This window comes from Paecilomyces variotii, assembly GCF_004022145.1.
Source record: "Paecilomyces variotii strain CBS 101075 chromosome Unknown C8Q69scaffold_2, whole genome shotgun sequence".
Classification (NCBI taxonomy): Eukaryota; Fungi; Ascomycota; class Eurotiomycetes; order Eurotiales; family Thermoascaceae; genus Paecilomyces; species Paecilomyces variotii.
This window is the reverse complement of record NW_021167141.1, coordinates 2046695-2061623: the sequence shown is the minus strand read 5'-3', so window position 1 is coordinate 2061623 and position 14929 is coordinate 2046695. Positions and strand designations below refer to the sequence as shown.

Sequence of the window (14929 nt, the reverse complement as noted above, 5' to 3'; positions counted from 1 at the left end):
ACAGTTCTAAACGACAAAGGTCTCGGTCGTACTTGATTATTATCGCCCGACCGCCCGAGAGACCCGCCCACGGCTACGGGCTCGGGCTTCAAAAAATGTCCGAATGAAGGAGTTCGATATATGAGTAGGAGTAGGTAAATAGTAGTTGACAGATGAATATAAAAACCATCGTGAACATCGTAATGGATATTTGTAACTTCTATAATCTTGTTTACTTACAACCACGATGGCTAGCTTGTCAAACGACGTTGTGATTATCGGTGCAGGTCTGGGTGTAAGTATCAACGCCCCCTCGTTTTGTTTCAACATTCTTTGTCTTTAGTGAAGTTACACTTTGGTACCTGACAATTATTGAACAGGGGGCTGCCTTGGCTCTTGCTCTTCATCAGAAATCTATCCCCTGTCGAATCTATGAAAGCAGAACAGAAGATGCTAAGGGGCTCGGCAGCGGGGTTACCTTAACCCCTAACGGCTTGAGGGTGCTCGACCGTCTGGGAGTCTATGAGCGTATTGCACCTCTGGGTTACCAGAGTGAATCATTTACGCTCAGAAATGCTGAGGGTCACACGATTCGCAATGTGCACCTCGCTGCCGAGCAGCTCTACGGGTACAAGACCTGTCGCGTATATCGCCAATTGCTGCTCGATGAGCTGAGAGCTTTGTTAAAGGAACGGAATATTCCTGTCGAGTACGGTGCGAAGTTCGAAGAGGTTCAGGAAGAGACGACAGACAGCGTGACATTTCGGATCAATGGCAGAACTGAACGGGCTTCGTTATTGATAGGAGTTGACGGAATCCACTCTGCTGTTAGGAAATACCTGACTCTAGACCTGCCAGCATACACAGGCATAGCTTGCGTTTACGGGCATGTTCCGACAGACAGTATCTCGTGGCTGAAGGAAGAGCCCGACAAAGGCTGCACCATTCAAGATGAACCTGGAGCTTTGTTCATGATTCCCGAGGACACTGCTGGCTCCGACCTGATGGTGGGTAGACAATTCTCCTATCCATCACTTGATCGTGCTGGTTGGGAAGCCTTGGGAGCAGATAAGGACGCGCTTTGCGGCTTACTTTGTAAGGGTTATAACAAATGGCACGACCCAGCAAAGGAGTTGCTGGATCAGTTATCGACAAGGAAAGAAGGGTTGCAACTCTGGCCTTTCCAGCGCATGCCAAAAATGGAGCGTTGGTCCTCGCCTACTGGACGCGTTATTATCACTGGTGATGCTGCTCACGCAATGCCGCCATCCTCAGGACAGGGTGTCAATCAAGCATTCGAAGACGGCTATACATTGGCTCTCGTACTTAGCTCCCTGCCGCCAAAAATGAAGTTGATCGAGGTACTCGATTACTGGCATCGTCTACGCCAGGTCCGCATCGACGCAATTCTCGACATGGCATACGAAACAGACATTATGCGGCTCCCCAAAGATGAGAGAGAAGTCTTTGAGCAGAAATGGGGTCTCAATGGTGACAGGAAACTGCAGCCTCGGGAGGACTACTTGAAATGGCTTTTTGCTCCTGGCACGGAAGATGATATTACTGCTTGGATGACTGCTCACTCCTAGACTATGGTTATCCTTCGTCAGATTAGGCCGGGGAATACCCATTCCTTTGGATAGGTGCTACGGTAGCCTCCTGGAGTTCATCTATAGAAAGATGAAAAGCATCGTTAGGCTCCCTGCTAGGAGGAACCATATCCCAGAAGGACTGAGCTCGCGTGCATTGACTTTTGAGAAAGGATTGTAGTTTTATCCTATTAGTCAAATTTGAAAATTCTTATAATTCTGGTATAGCGCATATGAAGGTTAAACAGAGATTTCAGGGGACATTGGTCTGAATGCGGATGCTGCTTGATAACCCTCCTGTGGCCATCTCACATGGTCTCGTGTGCATAGGTGAATAAGACACTGATAAGTCGGCAAAGTATAATTGTTTTAATGCTTTTGGGAGTGATGTTCAACATAATTTCATTTCCCTCTGAAAAGGGCATATCTGGATTACGGATATATGTATTACTTATTTGCACTGGAGGTAGATCTTCCTACCTTCATGGGCGCAGGAGCAACTTTCCGGTGGTCTTTCTGCCTTCGAGGTCCTAGAGCGACAGAAGAAACAAAGGTTAGCGATTGGCCGACAGTAGACTCGGAGAGAAAGAAGAATAGGTAGATTCATAAATTATAGGGCTTCAAGGGGAACAAAGACATACCCTCTGTGCCTGCTCAGCCTGCTCCAAGGGGTAGACCTTGTGGATCTTAACCTTCAACTGGCCAGACTTGAGAAGACTGAACAGCTCGTTGGTGTAGAACTCGAACTCTTCGCGCGTTTCAATGTATCCAAACAGCGTGGGACGGCCGATCTTGACACACTTGGGGGACAGACGACTAGACGTAGTTAGTACGAGATAATAGCTGGAAACGATTGCTTGAGAGCGTAGTTGCTTACGGGATCGGGATAGGAGGGATAGGGCCACTGGCATTGCCGAAATAGATGACAGTTCCCTTTCTCTTGACAGCATCCAAGCTGCCTTCCCAGGTGTCCTTTCCGACAGAGTCATACACGACAGTGGCACCCTCACCTCCAGTCACTTCCTTGACCTTCTTGACCCAGTCCTTTCCCTCGTCGCTCTTGTAGTCGATGACGACGTCTGCGCCGAGGCTCTTGACCAGCTCGACCTTCTCTGGACCACCAGCGGTTCCGATGACCTTTGCACCAAGCGACTTCAGCACTTGTGTCATAAGGAATCCAGCACCTCCTGCTGCAGCGTGGAGAAGCACCCAGTCTCCCTTCTGGACAGGGTATGCCTCCTTGGCCAGCGTCAGCACAGTCAAACCACTGAGGAATGCACCAATGGTGTCCTCATCTGAGATGCCGTCTGGGATCTTGACGGTCTTGGCCGCAGGAACAGCAGAGTACTCAGCATAACCTCCGGTACTGAGCCAGGCCACACGGTCTCCGACCTTGAAGCCATATGGGTTTGGTCCGGGGCCTAGAGCGACAATTGTACCGGCACCCTCACGACCAAGGACCTCCGGCTTCGGGGAGGGGTAGAGGCCAGTGCGGAAATAGGTGTCGATGTAGTTGATGCCAGAGATGTTGTTCTTCACCAGCACTTGACCTTCCTGCGGGGTAGGAACGGGGTGGTCAGTCTTGACCTTGAGGACTTCAGGACCACCGGTCTCCTCGATAACGATGGCCTTCTGCTTTGATGGGAGCGACATTTTGCGAATCTGAGAGACCCGAGGGCTGAAAAATACTTGTGGCGGGCTCAGTTGAGCGCGAATTGCAGAAAGTCGACGGGTACCACTGCTGCGAAGGATAGGCGTCGCGGGAGACGCCAGTACGCGATTGAAATACATTTGAGGGGATGGGATCGTCCCTACGATCCCGCGGGGATATCTTTTTGATTATTCAGTTCAGCGGGGCATATATACAATCGAGCACTCCAATTCCGCACCAAGCTCATTCGTTGTTCCAGCTACGGATGTTGTCATCGGCATCGCGCCATCGTCAACGAGGGGTTGTTTTTTGGTCGACTGCGGGGTCCACGAATAGGTGAGGTTTATGGTATTATTACACTGGTGTCTCCGTCAAGGGCGCATTGGAGGCTAAGCATCAAGGGAAATTGTTAAGTAGGTATACACTACCTGTGCGATCCACTTGCGGAAAATAAAGTAACCACCATATGGTAGTTATGTACGGAGAGTACCGTTTTGGATCTGCTAACTGGCAGGATAGCTATCCGACGGAACGCGATTCAGCGTGGGCGGACAATCTAGAGCTTTCTTTCGGCCGTACAGACTAACGTCTCTTAAATATTACTCCATTATCCTTTACCCGGTGGAAGGATCCCATCGGCCCGTATCCGTCGGCATCTGGCGGAAACCCACCGTATCCATGGAAACTTCTGACTGCGACGGGCGGAGTAGTAGAAGTAGTACTACTAAGTAAGTAGATATGATTCACGGGGGTTATTCTTCAAAATACTAAACTCAGAAGATTGTATACGTCGGTGCCATCGACAACGCCAGCTGAATTGTCACGAGCGTAGATGTTGGGCAACATCAGGGGATCATATAATTATGGCATGATCCAAGGGCAACAAACTAGTCACCATCGGATACTCAAAAGACGAACGACACCTGGGGTCCTCAAACGCCCCAAATGGTAGAGGAAGATGTCTAGTGACGTCGTTCAGCAAGGGTTGTGCTGCAGTGGCTCACCTTCATCGAGCTCTTAATAGGAAGCCCCATGGATGGTTTGTCTTTACGATGATCCGGGGTTATTGACTTGCCATCTATCACACGTGTAGTAGGCAGACAGCTTCCCAGGATTTCCATGGTGTGATCCTGTTGAGACAGATATCAGGCCAAGCCGTGGATAGTTGTGGGAGTTTGTATACGGATGAACGCCACATATTATTTACACCGGCCACCAAAAACCATTGAGATTGCGTCCCTCATCTGAGAAAAACCTATCGAAAAAACGATCCTCTCTCTTTTGAATGCAGAATGGAGTTCGTCTGCAGTTGAATGAGCTGACGAGCTTCTTGAGTTCGCTTTTCTCTGATTCTTTTCTGGGTCTGTCCGCCAGTTGGGCCGGAAATCGCGGGTCCAGGATCCCTGGAGGGGTCGACGTGGGCAAAAAACACTTGTAGCAGCAAGTGGATTCTTGATGGAGCTCAAGAGGCACAAGCAAGAGAGTGAGGCTTGCAAAGTGAGGGATCCTGGGACATTTTGCGGCCACAGGTTCGTTTCCAGACCCTTTGCCTGCGCCCCGTTTTAGCGTGCTGTCAATGGGGTTTTGGACATGACGAACTGCCTTACTCGACGGTCTCGATCCATGCCATTTGGTCTTTGCTGAAGTGCGTTGCAGGTTCCAGTCGCCACAGCCCTACTACAATGTCTGTATAACAGTCGATCTGGCCAGTGCACTGCACTGCATACTGTCGCGCCTTTCTTGGTGGTCAACAACAAAGTGGCCATGCCACAGGGCGACCTATCCACGCCCTGCGCAGACGGCATACAGGTCACATAGAACCGACTGGACAACAGATTCTGCTATTGTTTCAGGAAATCCGTCATGCTGACTGTGGATAGGTCTGACACGTTGGACTGATTTCCCCAGGGCGTCATGCTGCTGCACGTTGTCGCCCGGTTAAAACTAGATGCATGGCGGTTGGCTGCTTTTTCTCAGCCATCATTATTCTTGCCCATCAGTGCCACACCGTGGATCGGCCCGCATCTCTGTCTTGACTGTTGTTCTGCCTGTCAAGGGGTATCTAGAAGGGTCGGGCAAAAGCAGCCCACCGCTAGTGTAGCAGAAACGCAGGCGATGGAGGCCCTTCGAACGGCGGAGATGGATAGGAAACAGAAGAACGAACAACTGCCCCCGCCGGATGGCGATCTCGACTGCGCACGCAGTGTTCGTTTCGAAGGATCTGCGACTTCATCGCTATGATTTGGCGCCCAACGCCCAGGGTCTTTAGGCCCTATCACCATGGACCCTCATTTGACGGCGCTGCCCGATCGTGCTGTTGGGACATGCATTTCCTTGGCCATCCTGCTTCCATATAAATGCTTTTCGCATCGCGATCGAGTTCTCCTGCTTTTGTGCCATCGTACTAGAACCATATATTCAATTCTACGCTCTAATGTCCAATCGAGTCTATATCCTCTCTAGTCCATTTCTTTCTACTTGGGCCGCAGTCCTTCCGCCGCCGCTTTCGAGTGAGTCTAAATAGATCGATAGATCATCTAGCAAGATTTATCTAATTATTTGCGCTTGACAGGAGAACCACCGTGATAAGAGAACCTTTCCAATTCAATCCGACAGCCTCGTTGTCCCTTCAACCTAAAAGGAGGAAGATGTCGTCTGCTTGGGGTGCGCGCCCTCACTGGCCGCCATCTCCTAGTGTGGAGGATGAATCTGAATCACTCGCTCATGAACTGAATGGAACTGCCACGTTAGCAGAGAAACCCGGGGAGGAAGGTGTTTGTGTGAGGGGGTCTATCGACCAGTATCCGATCATCCTGTCCATGGAAATGGTTCAGTCTACAACGGCCGAGTGCAACGCCAGCGATACATCCAGTGTCGAAGCCATGTCGTCAAATGATAGCCAGGGTCCTGCAACCCCACCACCGACCCTGAAGGACGAGCCTGTCTTCCATCATGCGGATGACTCTCTGCTGAGCTCCTCTTCAACTGTTCGTCCTCATAGTCCTTTCGTCAAGGCCCCTGGAACCGACAGGCACGGATCTCCGGCAAGAACAGTCATAGCGGAGCCAGGAAAGAAGAAGAGACATAACCCTGTGGATGATGAAGTTGTATCTCGTCAACCCGGAAACCTTCATGTCTCTACGGAAGTCCTGGAACCGTCTCCCGAATACGCCCTGTCCCCTGAAGTCACGGTGCAAAGGTCGCTCGTGAACGTCCAGGAACTCGAACGGCAAGCGCTGAAGCAGTCATCTGCATGGGACTCCCCAGACATTGTTGAAAGACGGCCACCGCCAAAACGGAACGCGCCCAACATGCACCGCGGTCAATCTGACCAGGTGGTATATCATAAACGACGAGGTGCGGCGTCTGCGAGACAGAGCCATGACCAAGGCTGGTCCTATCATGAGCCGCGCAGTGACCGTCCAAAAAGTGAAGAATTCGCTGATCTCAGGCACGGGCATAAATTACTTCCACACCCACTCAACCCCGATGAGCCACGGCGAGGATCCCCCCTGAAATACGACTATTATTCTGATACCGGAATCGCTCATGACATGACCCAAGATTCTTATGATCGACGACGGAAGTCGACATCCGCGGAGAGTCATGTCAGCTCCAACAGGAGAAGAAGTACTGTGTCTGAGAACGTTCGCGCTAGATCTAGCAGCCCCGAGTCTCCAGGAGCGTACTCTGCCTGGGATCCATCTGCATATTTTGAGAGCTCGCCGAGCAGGTCTACTGCGGTTGATGCATCAGATAGCTACGACCAAAGCTGCCCCGTCAAGCATCAGAAACCTGGAGCCGGCTACTACTCTAATGTTCCTCTGCCTGCTTCTGCCCCTCAGTCTCCGCTTCAGAGAGCCTGTGTTCCAAGGTCCTATTCTCAGCTGGCACCCCATCTGCAGTGCTTGTCATCTGCCGCTAGCCCACCTCCGAGTAGCAGGAGAGAGATTGTCACTTCTTCTCCTAAATCGGTGGCTCAGAATACATGTGTTGCCCTCGCACCGATTCAGGAACCTTCAAGATCCTCTTCGCGCAGAAGAAGGACAGTCTCGTTCTCCCCGGAGCCCGTCCAGGCATCGTCCTCTTCACGTGTCAGCCGATCAAGGGCTCCATCGAAGACGCGATCATCCAGGCAGAGTTCTCCATGCAAAGAGCTTGTAGTCCGCCGTTCTTCTCCAGAACCCGGCAATCTCTGCCTTCTCCCTTGCCCGCGATCTGTGCCGATCACTGGCTACCAGGACTGGTACACTATCCGCGGATTGACGCATCTTGACATCTGCCCGTCTTGCATGAAGCAAATGGCCAAATCGAAGTTCCGTGACTTCTTCATTCCAAGCTTGCCAAAGCCTCGTGGCCAGATGGTGCGCTGTTCCATGAGCGAGCCATGGGCACGGCTAGCCTGGCTTCAGACCATTAAGCAGGGGTACAGTGATCTTGAGATTCTCTATCAGATTACGCGGCCGTCTTCAGGAACCAAGCCATGTTCTGGTCGAACAGCTTCTATTCAGTCTTGGTACAAAGTCATCGAACCCGAAACAGGATCGAGCCTTCCAAGATTCAACGCCTGCCAGGCCTGTGTTCGCAATATCCGCATACTTATGCCAGCTCATCGTGATAGCTTCAAGTGCAGTACTCTGGTGCAAGAGCGGATTTGCGATCTCGCCACCGACAGTCCCCGTTTTGTCCAGTACATCGACTTGTTGGATGCTGCAGCCAACGAATGTGAGTACAAGCGTCTGCCATCCCCGGACATGCAGGCCTTCGTGGACTACGCTAGGCGCAAGACCTCGTTTCACCATTGCCGCCGCGACAGGCTCATTCTCAGCACGTGGCATTATATCCCCGAGCTTCCAGAGTTCTCTATTTGCGAGGACTGCTATGATGACGTTGTACGGCCACTTGCCAAAGCCGACAAACCCATCGCAAGGCTGGTGTCACGTACCATGCGGCTTCTCCCGGGCTATGGACCAGATCTGTGTCGAGAGGCGAGCTGTCAACTATACTCACCTCGCATGCGTACTCGGTTCAGGGAAGCTGTGCAGAACAATGATTACTCGTATCTGAAGTTGGCAGCGCTGAAGAGATACCAAGCTGAGCTCCGTTTCCGCGAGAGAAAGGCCAAGCTCCTGGCCGATGAGAGGAAGGGCTATGACTGCGACACCGAGCTCCGAATCAACGCCGAGGAGTGGAAGAAATGGGAGTGAGACTTGAGACATCCATCTTTGTTATTCAAACATGTTATTATTTATTGTGACAGTTGACCTGTACAATCTTTCCCAATTTGGCGGCGCGCTCTAGCACAGATTGTTTTATCACACGGTGGAAGGACATCGTTGCAGGGAGGAAAAAGAAATCGTTTTTTGAACATGACATAAAAAGTGATACCACCACAGCATCAGGAGGACGCATTGTGACATTGAAACCACAGGAATAGTTATTTTGGAAAAAATTTTTGGATTGGTCACCGTTGTCGTTCTGCGTGTATAGTTATTCTATGTACTGTACATCCGGCATCGTTTTGGAGGTTTGCAAAAATTGCCTTGTTGTTGTCATTTTCATCATCATTATCATCATTAGCGGGTCATTCATATATATATACCATCCTCGTTCTTGCAAAGTCTTCAGGGTTCATCTAGCGCATTTCGTGGGATATTTTCTCTTGGGTAAACTGTCATTTCATTCCATCTAGCCAGGTGCGCCAGACGACATCTGAAAGTTATTCACCCTTGTGCAACTATTGATTCTGACCTAGTTCGCAATTGCTTAAGGTTGTGGATTGATTTCTAATTAGGGACATTGTAGCAATAGTCTGTATTATAATATGATCTACTGAAGCTCATTTACTTTCAATTTGATCATTCATAGGGATCTCTTTCCCTTTCGAAACGTAGAACCACTATTACCAAACACAAGTAAACTCGGACAGAAAAACGAAGAAATAAGCTCTTCCCTTTTATTTTTTGCTTTTGTTGCATTTTCATGTTTTCCTAAAGAAATTCTTCCTACTTTTCTTCGCGATCTCTCAACTACACTACTTGCTTCCCTCGAGTAGTTTGTGAATGTATTTATTTACATAGAGTTTATCATTATTTGGAACGCAGAATAACATATAATGCAGCCATTTGATTTAATTCTCTCCTTGAGCTCCTTTCCTGGCCTGTTTTTCTGTAACTTGGAGAAAGAAAAAGAGAAATTTTCTCATTAGATTAAAATTTTCTTTTCTATCCTACCAGACCTACCACCTCACCGGGCCATTTCCGGCCCCAGATGATCGCTCGCGCGGGGATTCTACCTCCCACGGGCGCGAGGACTCTGATCTTGCCTCGATCGGCGTCGACGTCGGCGACGTAGACGAAGCCCATGATGCTGGCGTCGCGGATCTGGGATAGAGGGGCGTTTTGTGGGACGTGCGTGATGGCGAGGAGGGTGTTTTCGAGGGAAAGTGGTGGCGGGGAAGGTACTTTCTTCAGAGGTACGGTGGTGTTCGAGGTGGTTGGTTGGGTTGATGGCGTACCGCTCATTCCTGGGATAGGTGTGCTTTCATCTCGTGTGGATGATGTTTCGGCATCGTTGATACCTCCTGGTAAGAAGGCATCGGAGGCACCGAATTGAGATGGGTCGTATTCATCTTCCTCTTCGTCTGGTGTCACGACAGTGATGTTATATACAGCTAGGGAGTCAAAGTCAAGCTGTTGTGCATGAGGTGAGAGAGTCACGGTGGTAGAGGATGTAGCGGAGACAGGGAGTGCTGATGAGCCCGTGGATGGGATTGGGCTGCCGAAGAAGTATTCTCGGATCTGAGCTTCACGAAGGGACTTCATGTAAGTGGCGTCGCGGTCGACGCAGCCACCGGATTTGGATAGCTTGATGACTGAAATGCGTTCATCTGAGGCCACGGCGGAGGCGCTTGATGTTGGCTTGTTGTCGTAGCTTCGGACCATGGTGCTGTAAAGACGCTCAGAACCGATGACGAGAATGGTCGAGACTATTGTTCCGTTAGCTCGCGCTGCACTGGGCCATGGCTTTTTTGAAGGGTACATACTAGAGAACTCAGTGACAATATGGTTTATCATCTCGATTCCACCTGGCTTGCCCTGGCTCAGGATTCCAGGCGTGTCCACGATAATGCCAGACTCCCTAGCATCATCGTCCTCCGCCATCCGACCCGTCACAGAGAGCGCTAGCCTGGAGAGAATAGGCTTGTATATGCTACCATCGGCATCAAGTGGATTTTGCATCGGATAGAAATAAACTAGGGGCAGCTTGACCGGGATAGGACTCGGTCCAGAAATCGGACTGCTTCCCCATCCTTCCTCAATATCAATCATTGTCCGGAAAGCTGTAGCTGTCAATGTCCCCGGCACACTGAGCATGCCCTCCGCTGGATCCAAATTCACGACAATTGGCTGGCGCCCAGCCTTGGTCGCATAACTCGTCAATATCTTCGCCAGACTCGTCTTTCCCGCATTCTCAGGCCCCAAGATCAGAACGCGGGGTCCATCCTTGCCTGCAGCTTTCGCTTCCTGTCTCATTGTCTCCAGCGCAAAGTGAACATTGGCATATTCCACCATGGGTGTCTCCTCCGCCGTGTATTCACTCTGACACCCTCCCGTCCCTTGGCCAGGAGCAGCCCCATTCGTGGTTCCTGAAGCGAACCCATTTGTGGCAGTAGGTGCCTCCCCCGCGCTCACCTCGAGTGTACATCCATGCCAGGTATATATCGCAGCCTTTGTGCCGGTAAAAGTGTATGTTCGTGAAGCGGCAAGCTCTGTGCCAAATAGCTCTGCGGTGCCATCTAGGAGCTAGAAACACACCTCACTCAGAGAGCGCGAGACAAGTCAGCCATAAACCATTCCATTCTAGCGATGCTGAATGCCTTTTCAAGTTCCATCCAGTGAATTCCTCGCCTGATACGACAGGTCAGGCTCATCCACGTGCTCCTAGCTTCGATGCCACATGTATAGCGCCGCGCGCATGTGAGTGGCATAGCCAGAGCTCAGACAAAACAACAAGATAAACCAAAAGAACTATGAAAGGAGAAACACACCTTAATCTTTACTGTCGTTCCAAACGCGACTTCGAATCTCCACTCCGATCCTCTTGATAGATTGATCTGCGTGGGCGGCGCGGGAACATACTGCGACTCCGCCGACGGTTCAGACAGCTCTAAACCGGGCAGAGACATTGCATTGCTGGATCACTGGGACCGCAAATATGGTACGATGGAAAAGGGTTGATGTAATTCAGATCAAGTATCTCTCCAATGTCCCCAAGGGATATGGGATTCTCTGATTCCAGTGCTGCAATTCAAAATGCAATCTGAGACTGCGGAGTTCTTTCGCGGTGAATGGAGTTCGGAGCTTCGCAGATTTGTTTTACTTGTTTGCAACCTCTTTTCCCAGCGATACAACTAGTGGAGTCACTGATTATTATTATTGCCATTCCATCCCCGATCATCAATCTTAACGATGAAGCTTATTTAAATTAATGAGGTTGTCTAGCTCATGAGGTTTCCGACTGTACCGTTTGAAGGTCAGGTTACTCTAACGCAGAATGGATTGTTAGTAAGGGCCCTTAATGCACAGCTCCAACCCCATATGCATGTTTCTAGATGGATAGAAGTCGTCATATCTTCACAGGTGTACTGACATACTGCAGCAAAGTGCGCTCCGGTATCCCGAAATGCAGTCTCCGCAGAACAGTCTTTTCAATTCCTTTACATGGTTCATTAACAGTGGGACATACAGAACATCGACCAGACCAAAGAGAACAGATATAAAAGAGAGATGGGATCCAAAAGACCGACGGAATCGACGTGCAGATCTTGAGGTTGCAGCCTCCACGCTTCAAGTTCCTGGGGCTAGTGACCAGACCAACCCACCGCACCTACCCAGTCCATGCCAAAGAGCCGATACCAGAGGAAACAGAAATTAAGTGACTAAAAGTGTTGAAGCGAGCAATACAGAGGGGGAATCTCAAGGGAGGGTAGAGTAGATGTGTTGCACGGGCTTTGGGGCTGGGCAGGACGACCTCAAGGACATTTGTGCGCCCAGAGAGTGCCAGATCGAAGGGTGAGTTTGTGGGAGGGAAGGATGCGAGAACCCATGGACAAGGGAATTGGGTGTAAGAGGTGTCGCAGCTGAGACAGTGGTTGGGTTACCTTCAAGAATGTGAAGATGTGCATTCGAGACTTGTGATGCAGTGACTAAGGGTATGATATCAGGTTCAGTCTGGCGTATTTCTGTGGTGTAAAACATTGGAAACAAGCAGTAATAGTATGCGTTGATACCCTGACCAAATCGGACCCTCTGACTACAGACATAGGGGAGAGCCTGTTAAAACGATCTCCAATATACCCTTGTCTCCGAGCCGGCACGAAACCAAAGGACATTATAATATAATAATTTTAGAAGAAATAGGGAATTGCGGCACTGCAGGATTTGTCAGATACACATCAAACGTGCTGATGAAGTGATTGGAGATACTTACGCAAGTGCCAGTGTTGCAGTAACGCCGACCAAGGCACGATTCCTCACTCGCTCCTTGCGGAGCTTCTCCTCCAGGACCTTGGCCTTCTTCGTCGGCTGAGCCGGAGTATCTGTCTCCTCACCCTCCTCATCAACCGCTTCATCTGACTTGCGCTTCTTAGAGGCCACTGAAGACTCTCCCTTCTCCTGCTCGAGTTTAGCGGCTTTTTCGACCATCTCCTTTGCTCGAGCGATCATCTGTTCGGTATCTTCTGCGGGTGGAAGGTCCGGCAGGAGGGCCGGCATCTCAACCGAAACGGTTGTCTGAGTGGCTTCCACCTCATCTGCTGCATCTGTGGTGGATTGCACATCGACTTTAACCTTTTCATCCGCCGCGGTAACAGCTTTCCTTGCTCGTCGACCGGGCCTAGGCTTCGTCTCTTCTTTGACCTCCTCGGCAGGTGCCGCCTTCTCTTCACCGTTTACTTCGCCGTTAGTTTCCACAGTTCCATCCACCGATTCCGTGTCAGCAGTCGATGCAGCAGTGTCCAGCGCAGACTGTAGGGAAGCATTGGCCGCATTAGTGGCAGCAACTGCTGCTTCCTTGGCTGCCCGCGTTTGCCGTGACTTGCGAGGAGAACTGGACTTCTTACTGGGCGACGCAGCCTTGCTCGGGGAGACGGAACGGCGCGCTCTTGTGCGGGACGCAGGGGGCTGAAGCTGAATCGAAGAGTCTATCGGGGGCAGATCGAATTTTGGCGGGGGAGATATTTGCTTCTTGGCACTCGAAGGGCTCTGCACAATATCTGTGGGGTCCAGGAGAGCGCGAACCCAGTCATACATGCGATATTCTTTGGAAAGTTCCAGAGCTGGATAGATCAGTTAGTGATGAACTCTCGTGTGTACACGGCTTCTGGCGCATCATTGGCGAATTGGCGTACCAAGTTCGGGGGAGATCCAGACGTTGCCAGCAATTTCGTCTTGGCTGGTTTCCGTCTTTGACTTCAGATACTCCCGTTCTGCTTTTTCCTCATCCAACTTTGCCCACGGGAATGCGATCTTGAACATGCCAGTCGCGCTGATGTAGCCATCCTTGCTTCGTCGCTGTGGAGTGGGAGAAAGACTGTTAGTCGATCAAAAGCTCGAGAGTTACGCTCTGAGGGGGCGGTGAGACGATGCAGGCACATACCATCAAGAAATAAGTCACCGGATGTTGCGTCGGGTTGTGAGATGGGAAAATCTCGGATCCTGAAAGGTCCTCTGGCAAGGGCGCACGCAGATGGGCATATTCGAAGGGACCCAGGTTTTCTGGTTTCGTGGCATTGGACGTGCCTATCTGTGCCGGCTTAACCGACAGATTTGTCTTTCCCAATCGACGACGTCCAAGAAGTTCCTCATCTGCGACATCCCAGGAGAGAGCGCGTGTCAGCTACGATGCTCTGGCGATGCAGTATCGGAAGTACCTGGGGAGAGTCGCGCGGTCGGCCGCAGCGCGCGCCTAGCGACGGAAGGTAGAAACTTACAGGAAGGGGACGCGTCCGGAAGGATGAGCGGGTTGTGCTTCTTTGGTAGCGATCGCGCCATAGCGATTATATTGAATCTCGAGAGAGTATCTCGCGAGAGCTGCTATGATGCAGGACGATGAAATGCGCCTCGAAGGGGACTGGGGATGAGGGGACGTAGTTGAGGTTGCGCGGTCGCCTACTCGGGTCGGTCACGTAAGATGCGACACTCACGGCTGCCACGTTGCAGGCGCGTTCCTCGACGGATTCCGGACGATTGCCCGAAAAGGGAGGAAGATAGCAAGTCGACGAACAGGCGGGCGCAAACGGCGAGTGCAGGTTGTCGTTGGGAGAGAGAGCAAGCCGCGTTGGCAGAAGCGGAGGTGACTTGCAAGGGCGGGAGAGATCATTAATCGCAGATAGGGGAGGGAAGAATCCAACCTTCCTTCGTTCGTTGCTGGGACAGGGCGCGTAACTTACCGTAACTGACTGTTCCGGGCGCCGTATGACAGCGATCTCCCTGGCGGGAAACGCAGAGACAGGCATAGCGTCATGCACTCCACCACGAGCGGATTGCCCAACGGTTCGTCGAATCCCCGGTATCCTGTGACGAACGCAATACCACGGGCCGTATCGCTGCCTGAGCTCCCTGGAAAATCCGGCGGCCACCAGGTTTCCCAAGGAGGAAAGTAGGGCTAGGGTTTCCCTATTCCATGGATCGAAAACGGAATGCCGTCA

The 14929-nt window shown here is 51.1% G+C and overlaps 5 protein-coding genes across 5 annotated transcripts; 2 read left to right on the top strand and 3 right to left on the bottom strand.

Moving 5' to 3' along the window:
• Positions 1-226: 226 nt before the first annotated feature.
• Positions 227-1568, top strand: C8Q69DRAFT_504600 (hypothetical protein; the record flags this gene model as incomplete). Its single annotated transcript, XM_028632609.1, has 2 exons — positions 227-274; positions 360-1568. The coding sequence occupies 2 exons, from the start codon at positions 227-229 to the stop codon at positions 1566-1568; spliced, it is 1257 nt and encodes a 418-aa protein (XP_028487593.1).
• A 482-nt stretch (positions 1569-2050) lies between these two features.
• Positions 2051-3359, bottom strand: C8Q69DRAFT_398817 (putative quinone oxidoreductase; the record flags this gene model as incomplete). The annotated part of the gene is made up of 3 exons (XM_028627821.1): positions 2051-2098; positions 2210-2384; positions 2446-3359. 3 exons carry the CDS (start codon positions 3357-3359, stop codon positions 2051-2053), a joined length of 1137 nt encoding a protein of 378 aa, XP_028487592.1.
• Positions 3360-5470: 2111 nt separating this feature from the next.
• Positions 5471-8571, top strand: C8Q69DRAFT_155299 (hypothetical protein). The gene is made up of 2 exons (XM_028625592.1): positions 5471-5729; positions 5792-8571. Exon 2 carries the CDS (start codon positions 5868-5870, stop codon positions 8424-8426), a length of 2559 nt encoding a protein of 852 aa, XP_028487591.1. The 5' UTR covers positions 5471-5729; positions 5792-5867; the 3' UTR covers positions 8427-8571.
• A 574-nt stretch (positions 8572-9145) lies between these two features.
• C8Q69DRAFT_457268 (protein clp1) lies at positions 9146-11615 on the bottom strand. The gene is made up of 3 exons (XM_028629888.1): positions 11270-11615; positions 10265-11024; positions 9146-10207 (listed from the first exon to the last, which is right to left on the bottom strand). The coding sequence occupies exons 1-3, from the start codon at positions 11405-11407 to the stop codon at positions 9444-9446; spliced, it is 1662 nt and encodes a 553-aa protein (XP_028487590.1). The 5' UTR covers positions 11408-11615; the 3' UTR covers positions 9146-9443.
• A 777-nt stretch (positions 11616-12392) lies between these two features.
• C8Q69DRAFT_154924 (apses transcription factor) lies at positions 12393-14599 on the bottom strand. The gene is made up of 5 exons (XM_028625589.1): positions 14213-14599; positions 13879-14087; positions 13631-13793; positions 12712-13558; positions 12393-12653 (listed from the first exon to the last, which is right to left on the bottom strand). Exons 1-5 carry the CDS (start codon positions 14271-14273, stop codon positions 12629-12631), a joined length of 1305 nt encoding a protein of 434 aa, XP_028487589.1. The 5' UTR covers positions 14274-14599; the 3' UTR covers positions 12393-12628.
• Between the last annotated feature and the right edge of the window lie 330 nt (positions 14600-14929).

Coding starts and splice junctions, on each gene's coding strand:
- C8Q69DRAFT_155299 (XM_028625592.1), top strand. CDS start 5,868: ATGTCGTCTGCTTGGGGTGCGCGCCCTCACTGGCCGCCATCTCCTAGT.
- C8Q69DRAFT_457268 (XM_028629888.1), bottom strand. CDS start 11,407: ATGTCTCTGCCCGGTTTAGAGCTGTCTGAACCGTCGGCGGAGTCGCAG. Junction 11,025..11,269: donor GAACGACAGTAAAGATTAAG/GTGTGTTTCTCC, acceptor GTGTGTTTCTAG/CTCCTAGATGGCACCGCAGA. Junction 10,208..10,264: donor TATTGTCACTGAGTTCTCTA/GTATGTACCCTT, acceptor ACGGAACAATAG/TCTCGACCATTCTCGTCATC.
- C8Q69DRAFT_154924 (XM_028625589.1), bottom strand. CDS start 14,273: ATGGCGCGATCGCTACCAAAGAAGCACAACCCGCTCATCCTTCCGGAC. Junction 13,794..13,878: donor CGGTGACTTATTTCTTGATG/GTATGTGCCTGC, acceptor CCCACTCCACAG/CGACGAAGCAAGGATGGCTA. Junction 12,654..12,711: donor ACTGCAACACTGGCACTTGC/GTAAGTATCTCC, acceptor CAAATCCTGCAG/TGCCGCAATTCCCTATTTCT.